The 8,877-nt window shown below is 42.9% G+C and overlaps 1 protein-coding gene across 1 annotated transcript in view; it reads left to right on the top strand.

Moving 5' to 3' along the window:
* Positions 1-6,348, top strand: part of Sdhaf4 (succinate dehydrogenase complex assembly factor 4) — an 18,358-nt gene extending 12,010 nt beyond the window's left edge. The window contains exon 3 of the mRNA XM_008856286.3: positions 5,951-6,348. Coding sequence (XP_008854508.1) covers positions 5,951-6,060 — 110 coding nt within the window. The 3' untranslated portion in view covers positions 6,061-6,348. The remainder of the gene's footprint in view (positions 1-5,950) is intronic.
* The last annotated feature ends 2,529 nt before the right edge of the window (positions 6,349-8,877 follow it).

The raw sequence follows: 8,877 nt of genomic DNA on the forward strand, positions 1-8,877 counted from the left end.
GAGTGTGCCCCGGATTACTCAAGTGAGCCTCCTATAATCATAAATCTACAAGAAGAAATAAAAGAAGGTCAGTGTCTCAGTGTTCTGCTATAACAAAATACTTGAGTCTGGGTAAATAATAAATTTTCGCTTACAAATCTGGAGGCTGGGGAGTCTAAGAGCATACTGCCACTATCTGGATAGGACCTAACACTGCTTCCTCTCATAGTAGAAAAATAAGAGTGTTTCTAACAGAAAACAGGAGGGGGACCCTCATTTTGTAACATCCCCTTGTGGTAGGTAATCCAGACCTAGAGAACCCACTCTGGTAAGTGGGCATTAACTTCTCTCTCATAGCTGCTTTTTAAGGTCCTACTACCTCTCAGCAGTTACAAAGGGAACAGATTTCGGTATGGATTTGTGAACGTTGGCAGTCAGGTGGAGGTTAGAAGAGTCAGTCACGTCCCCTTTCATTTTTGAGTGCCTCGTGTCACACTGAGCCCACGTTTTTAGAAGATGGTGTGTCTGCTCCCCAGTGCCAGCAGATGCTTGTTTTACCTTCTTTAGCTGCTTATCCCATTCTGCCATTTCTTCCTGATCCTTTTCAAATTCCTCTACTTGACCCCAACACCTTGGTGTGGGTGTTAGGCCTCTGTCCTGACCCCATAAGCACTCCCCGTAAGTCTCCCTGGGAGACCCTGTATCTTCTTCAGATGTCTTTAAATATCTCCTACATGTTGGCAGTACAGACAGCACATCTGAATTCCTCTGTTCCAGCTTATGTACCTCCTGAGCATCTTTGCATGTTCCTTACATCTCAAAATGAATGTTTCTAAAATGAAACTTACTCAGTCCCTGTAGTTCTTTTTCCTTTTGCTCTGCATTTGTCCTGTCTGCCCAGCTCACCGCAGCCTGTCATCCCAGGACAGTCTTTCACTCCTGCCTCTGTGCTTCTGGTAGCCAGTTATGAGCCAAGTCCTTCTGATTCTTCCTTTTTAACTTGCCTTAGATTTATCCCCTTAGGTCAGCTAGGAAGGAAGGGAGGGAGAAAGGGGGGGAGGGAAGGAGGGAGGGGAGAGGGGATGGAGGGGGGAAAGGGGAGGAGAGGAAGAGAGAGAGGAGAGAGAAGAGAGAGGAGAGAGGAGGGGAGGGGCTACATTACCAACTGGTAGACTACCAAGCTCAGAAAAAGGGGCATATGAAGTTTAAAGGAAAAGTAAACCCTTGATAAGTAGATGCATTGGGGAGATGTTTAAAAAGAGAAAGATACAGTCAAATAGGAAGAAACTACAGAGAAGAAACATGCCAAGCACAGCTAATAGGCTTCTTTGGCTTTAGCATAAAGTATATAAATGGTTGATTGATAGAATGTCAGGCTAGAAAGATTGTTTCATGTCAAACAATCTGGGAGTAGGGTCTGTTGAGATGACTCAGCAGGTAAAAGTGTTTGCTACCAAACCTGACAACCTGAGTTCAATTCTTGGTACCCACATAATGGAACAAGAGAATTGAGGCCTGTTTATCTTCCTCTGACCTCCACATGCTCACTGTGTCACACATGTGTACTCACATCCATAGGACACAGACACACACAGAAGAGGTAAGTAAATAAATAAATGTAATGAAAGTAATTGTTTACTCTGTGACTGGGCTGTGAGGGAAGCTCTGAAAGTGAAAGGAGGATCAGAATTTCAAGGTCATCCTTAGTTACATAAAGAATTGGAGGCCAGCCTGAGCTACCTGAGACCCTATCAGGAAATAAATAAATAATAAATTTTGCAATTTATTTGCACAGTTTATTTTAATCAGTTTTATTAAAGTAGGATCGTCATATAATTTGCCCTTTTTAAGTATACAGTTCCATGGATTTGACAAATGTTTACAGTCATTTAAACAACACAAAATGTAAGTTTCCCTATCTCCTAAAGAGTTACCTTGTGCTTTGGTTTTCTGTTTTGTTTTGGTTTTATGTGTATGAGTATTTTGCCTGAATGTACGTAGGTGCACCACATGCATGCAGTGCTGGCAGAGGCAAGAAAATAGCATCAAATCCCCTGGAACTGGAGCTACAAACAGTTGTTAGCTGGGAACCAAGCCCAGGTCTTCTACAGAAACAGCCAGAACTCTTGACCACTGAGCCATCTCTCCAGTCCCATTGTTTTTGTTTGGTTGGTTTGGTTTAGTTTTGGCTCCTTTTTTGTTGTTGTTGGTGGTGGTGGTTTTGGTTTCATTGGTTCAGCTTTTTAAATATTTTATTATTTTTTGTTATGTGTATAAATGTATTGCCTGCATGTGTGTAAGTGCACCCATGTCATGCAGTACCCATAGAGGTCAAAAGAGGGCATCAGATCCCTTGGAACTGGAGTTACAGATGGTTGTTAGCCACCATGTGGGTGCTGGGAATCAAATTTAGGTCCTCTGCAAGAGCAGCCAGTGCTAACCACTGAGCCATCTCTCTAGCCCCTGGTTGTTTTTTTTTTTTTTTTTTTTTTTTTTTTTAAGACAGAGTCTCCCTGTTACTCCAGCTAGCCTGGAACTCACTATGTAGATCAGGCTGGCATTGATCTCACAGATCTATCTGCCTCTGTCACATGGGTACAGGGATTAAAGACATGTGCCACCATGCCTGGCTTTGGTTGTCCTTTTTTTTCCTTTTAAGATTTACTTTTTGTGTGTGTGTGTGTGTGTGTGTGTGTGTGTGTGTGTGTGTATGTGTGTCTGTCTGTCTGTCTGTGTCTGTGTGTCTGTGTGTGCATGTGCCCATTTGGGGGGAGGGGAAGGCAGGAGGCCAGGAGAAGGCATTGGATCCCTTGGAGCTGGAGTTATAGGCATTTGTGAGCTGCTTAGTTTGAGTGTTGGGATCCAGACTCCAGTCCTCAGAACAGAGCAAAAACTCTCTTAACTGCTGAGCCATCTCTGCTACCCATGTGCTTTTTTTTTCTTTTGGTTAGTCCTATCTCCATGAGCTCTTCTCACAACAATTGATCTGTTCTCTGTTCCTATAGCTTTGCTTTTCATAGCATTTAATATAAGTGAAAGGATAAGTTATATAGTCCTTTGTATGTGATATCCTCCACTCAGTCTATTGTGGAAGAAAGACTGTTTTAGAAAAATACTTCAGCCTTCTGTGTATGATCAGTTGGAGATGTGTCAGAAAACAGATGGGTTAGAAAATCAGTGCCATTTTAAGAATGGGACAGCGAGAGCGTGAGCCAGGTGGGAGTGTAAGAATGAAAAGTGTCAGGAAATTTTCAGGGTATAATGATGGCAAAAACTAAACAGATATGAGGAAGAAGAGAAATGGGGAGACAGGAGGTTGTGGTCAGAAAGAAGAGTACTGGCAAGTGTGAGATCAGAAGAAGAAACCGTCAGGAGATCAAAAAGTGCAGTGGGTGTAGAGGTGAGGGGAGGCTCCTTTGGAAGGAGGGCTGGGAACTGTCCTGGTATCTGTGTGTGATGTTCCCTGATGTGGATGTTGGTATTATGAAGGACGATGGGGAGAGATGAAACTACAATCCTATATCCATCCTACACAGGAAGACAGAACCATCTATGAGTTATTATGAACTGGAGAAACGCATTGGGCAGGTGAATGATGTGGTGGTATGTGGAAGGGGAAAGGCTGTTGTAGTTTGGCAGTAGATCAAAGGCTGCAAGCAGCAGAGATGTGACTCGTGTGTGTGTGTGTGTGTGTGTGTGTGTGTGTGTGTGTGTGTGTGTGTGCGCGCGCGCGCGTATTTAAATGGTAGGGATACTGCCAACATAACCTGGAATGGCTGGACTCAGGATTTCTCTTGCTCAGCTTCCTGAGTGTCTGGTACTACAGGCACACCTCTGTTCCTAGGTCATCTTATTCTTTCTTCCTAGTGCTGTTCAAGCCCTAACCCCCGAACGTGATATTTGGAGATGAGGCTTTTGGAGATAATAAGTTCAGGTGAGGTCTTAGCATGGAGACTTCCTCATGGAACTAGTGCCCTTATAAAAGACAGCAGAAAGCCTGCCATCTCCCTCTTCCATTCGGAAGATTCAGCAAGAAGGGACAGTCCAGGAGTCAGGAAGCTGGCCCCTTGATTTGGACTTCTGTTTTTTAAGCCACACAGTCTGTGTTTTGTCCTCGCAGCCCCCGCTGACTGTGACACTGAGAGGGCACTGGAGGTGCTAGAAAAAAAGAGCTCCCATTAGAAACTTTTGGGGGATGGTCACAGATTGGGGAAAAGCTAACCTGCAGTTAAATCACAGAGTTCCTCAGAAAACAGAATGAAGAGGAGGGTGGGGGGAGAGCTATTCACAGTGGAGCAAGGATACAGAATGAAGATTTGGGAATTCTCAAGTTAAAGCCTGCATCTTCTTTCATTTGTCTGGGGAGGAGCTACTTGATTTTTGGCAGTGCCCTTTTACTTTTCCACAGATGCACCATTTAGGATTTAAAGTTTTCTACATACAAAGCAGTGCTGTGTGTGGGCTGCAAAACAGTGTCTGAATTCAGGCTCCATCTTACCTTAGTGTCTGTGTGACACTGAGCAGCTCTTAACCTTTTGAGTCTCGTTTTCTCACCTGCATCTTTAACATGGAGACAGTACTTCTTCCTGTCTCATAGGATTATCGTGTAGATAAGTGAGTTGTATGCATAAAGTGCTGCCAAGAGAGTGCGCGGTACCAGGAGGTTATGCCAAAGGATCACTTGAGCCCAAGTGTTTCAGACCAGCCTGGGCAACATTCATGAGACCTAATATCAGACAACACCAACAAATAATATCAAATTGATTCATTAATTAAAAAGTAAAATACTCAGAATTTGGCCTGACTCACAGTGGGGATTCTGAATAGGAATGTGTTTGATGGCTTGTTTGTTTGTTTTTTGGTACTGGGGATTAAACTTTACTCAGGCTAGAAAAGTGGTCCATTTCTGGACCACAGTATTAAGACTGGTGATTGCAATTATGTTCATAATGACCTTGACATCTGCTGTAATTTGTCTTCTGTTCCTGTGATTAAAATGACCAAAAGCAACTTGGAGAGGGAGGAAAGGTTTATTTCATCTTTTAGGTTACAGTCCGTCATCGAGGGACACCACGGCAGGAACCTGGAGCAGAGACTATGGAGGAACACTGCTCACTGGCTTGCTTCCCATGCCCTGCTTGGCTGCCTTTCTTTCTCTTTAGCCCAGGCCCACCTGCCCAGGAATAGCACCACCCACAGTTGGCTGGGCCCTCCTACATCAATTAGCATTAAGAAAATACCCCACAGACATGCCTTTCCCCCACAGACATGCCCACCCACAGGCCAATCTGATGGCAACAATTCCTCAATCGGGATCCCTTCTTCCCTGGTAGAGTTTTGTATCAGGTTGGCAGCTGAAGCTAACTATACCATCTAACCATTTGCTGAAGCCAAAACCCTGTGATAGGGAACAGTAGTACTCACAAATAAAAACAAGTCAGCATTCATATATACCTGGCACTGTGCTAGGCCCTTCATGTGCATGGCCTTCTTCAGTTCTCCATACTATAAGGCAGGTGTATTATCCCCACTCCCCAAATCCTCTCCTGTGTGGTGCCTTCTCACCCCCGGGCTTACTGGAAATGGGGTCACTGGTAAAGCGACTTCAAAGTAATCTTGTTTCAAAACCTTCCAAGTTCAATGAAGGTGTACTGTGCTGCCCTCACCCTTTCCTTCTGTTTGGATCCAGCAACACATGTCAAACTGCTTTCTAAACTGGGGTCTGGAAGCACTCTAAGAACTCAAGTCATTAGTGTAAATAGTATAGTTGATTGAATATGCAAACTGAATCCTACAGTGGTTTCTCATGCTGGAGATGAGGAGAGGAACCACAATTACAGTTCATTTAAAGACTAGATAATAACCTGCTCAGCCACATCCAGCTCATTATGCAGTCCTGTCTACAAAACTGATCGTATTATTTTTTCCATCTCTGTTGACTGCTTTGTTTATATCGTCTGTCTTTCCTTAGAATTTCCAGATGATGTTAATCCGGTTACCAAAGAAAAAGGTGGACCCAGAGGCCCGGAACCTACCCGATATGGAGACTGGGAGCGAAAAGGACGCTGCATTGATTTTTAAGTCACTCGTTCTTGAACTTAAGATTCATTTTCTGAATATGTGCATCTGAATTACTTATTTCCAATTATTTTCTTGATACCCTTTAAGTCATCTAATTTCCATTATATATTTGAAGAAAGCATGCTGCTGTAGATTAGAAAGGGGAAGGTATTTTTACATTAGCACATTAACTTTAATTCCAATGAATTGGACATAGAGAGTATGGCGAGATCTGCAAGCCTTCACCACACCAAATGCAACTTCAGCTGCTGTTTATAAAACGCACATGTAAAGAGAATACTTTTTAAAGTGTGTTTGTTTGTGGATTTTTTGAGAGAGGGTCACATTATGTAGCCCTGGCTAGCCTGGGACTCACTATGTAGACCAGTCTGGTCTCAAATTTATAGAGATCTGCTTGCCTCTGCCTCCTGAGTGCAGGGATTAAAGGCATGCACCAACATACCCCACCCTACTTTTACTATTTTTAATTATGTGTAAATCTGTTGCGGGGGGTTATATATGTGAGTGAAGTTGTCAGAAGAGAGTGTCAGATCCCTTGGAGCTGGAGTTACAGACTATTGTGAGCCACCTGATGTTGGTGCTGAGAACCGAACTCTGGATCCTCTACAAGAGCAATATATACTCTTAACCCCTGAGCCATCATCCCTGCCCCAATAAAATAATTTTTGAATGATTGTTGCTGTTCCTAGGTAATAATGACTTAATTTTCTAAAATTCTTGACGCTGGAGAGATGGCTCAGCAGTTAAGAGCACTGGCTGCTCTTGTAGAGGATCCAGTTTGGTTCCCAGCACCCACATGGTAGCTAACAACTGTCCATAACTTCAGTTCCAGGGGATCTGATGCCCACTTCTGACCTCCGCAGGCATGGCAGGACAGGAGTGTACTTATATACAATCAGGCAATACACTCATACATTTAAAATTTTTTTTTCTTTTTGGTCTTTTTTGAGACAGGGTCTCCCTATAGCCCTAGCTGGCCTGGAACTCACTATGTAGACCAGGCTGGCCTTGAACTCACAGAGATCTGCCTGCCTCTGCCTCCCAAGTGCTGGGACTAAAAAAAAAAAATTAAGTACTATAGTATAGTTTATGACAGCCACAGTAATGATACAAAATCTTTGAAGAAGATTGTGAAGCCATAATGCTTAAATTCAAATCCTGGACCCACTACTTAACTATCTCTGTAACCTTAAGTAAATTATTATCTCTGTGTTTTTGTGTCCTTTTGTGTAAATTGGAGCTGGTGATCCAAGTTTGATGGCAAGAGAAGAGATGACACATTGCGGCAAGCAGAGAGGGCTGGAATCCTACTTCCTCTGCTTTTGTGCATTCGGCCCCTATGCATGCTGCATGAGGTCCAAGCACATGTGGAGGACAGTTTACTGTGGCTACCAATTCAAACGTTAATCTCAGGCTAGGTGTGGTGGCACAAGCCTGTCCCATCTGCTAAGGAGGCTGAGATGGGAGGGTCACTGGAGACTGAGTTTGATTATATTTATTTATTTATTTAGTGTTTGTGTGTATGTGTATGCACACCCACTTGCACATGCCACGGCATGCATGTGGAGACCAGAGGACAACTTGTGGGAGATGATTCTCTCCTTCCACCATGTGGATACCAGGGATGGAATTTAGGTTGTCAAGTTTGGCAGCAAGCATCTTTACCTGCTGAGCCATCTCGATGACCCTGAGACTAAGTTTGACAAAAAACCCTGACAGCATAATAAGATCATTTCCCTAAAAAAAATAAGAAAAGACCCCCCGCCAAATGAAATAGTAACTGCATTCAGAAACACCCTCATAGACACCCCAAGGCAATATTTAATGTTGGCACCCAGTGGTCTATTCAGATGGGCACAAAATCAGCCACCACAGCATGTAAGCCACTTGCAGTGCATAGCCCACACGTCCTGTGTCAGCTCTCTTTAACCCATGAATGTATTTTTCCAAATCAGTAGGCTTCCTGGGGGAATGATTAACAAAACCAAAATTTGAAATATTCGAGTTAAAATACTTTTATATGAATACATTAAGAATCATTAGTTAAAAAATAATTTGGGTTGGCAAAATGAAATATATATTAGTTGGTGAAACATAAAATTTAGATGTAGCAAGCAAGTGTGAAAAAAATCAGAGGATGGACAGTCCATTTAGCCCTTTTTGGTGACAGAACAGCTCCCACCCTGTGGCCTTTTGAAAAGTGGGTCAGGAAGAGTCAGATGCAGTCAGATTTGAAAGGAAGGGGTGACAGGCTCCCCAACAGCACCTCTGCATTCTCTGTTGCAGAGGATGGGCTTTTAGTACCCAGGCTACTCAAGTTGCTTAGGAAGAAAGGGTTTGTGGAGCCTGCTGAAGACAAAATGTAGGGGCTGACAACTGATGTGAACTGTAAGCACAGTATTAATTGGAGGAGACTGTAGTAGACCTGCTGACCAGGATAAACGTTTTAAGTGAATTCTCTCCAGAAACTAACCTGCTTAGAGTTTGCCATTTGCCTTTTTATCAAATGCCAACATTTTCTCTTTTCCTTGTGTATGCTGCTAAGTAATAACCACATTTGAAAATATTCTGTAATGTAGTCAACCTCCAGTTAGCCTAAATTAGTAAACATTTACAAAGTTAACACTCTGAAAATAATGTTAAATTATCTTGAATTAATAGTAAAAGACAAAAGTCAAAACTTTACTGTTTTACACTATGGATCATGATATGTGGTAAAGAAAATTCAGTTTGTATGCTTTGCAGGGGTGGGGAACAGGTCTTTTTATGAGATAGCATCTCCCTATAGTCCCAGCTGGCCTGGAACTCATTATGTAG

This window comes from Nannospalax galili, unplaced genomic scaffold (genome assembly GCF_000622305.1).
Source record: "Nannospalax galili isolate Female #2095 unplaced genomic scaffold, S.galili_v1.0 scaffold206, whole genome shotgun sequence".
Lineage (NCBI taxonomy): Eukaryota > Metazoa > Chordata > Mammalia > Rodentia > Spalacidae > Nannospalax > Nannospalax galili.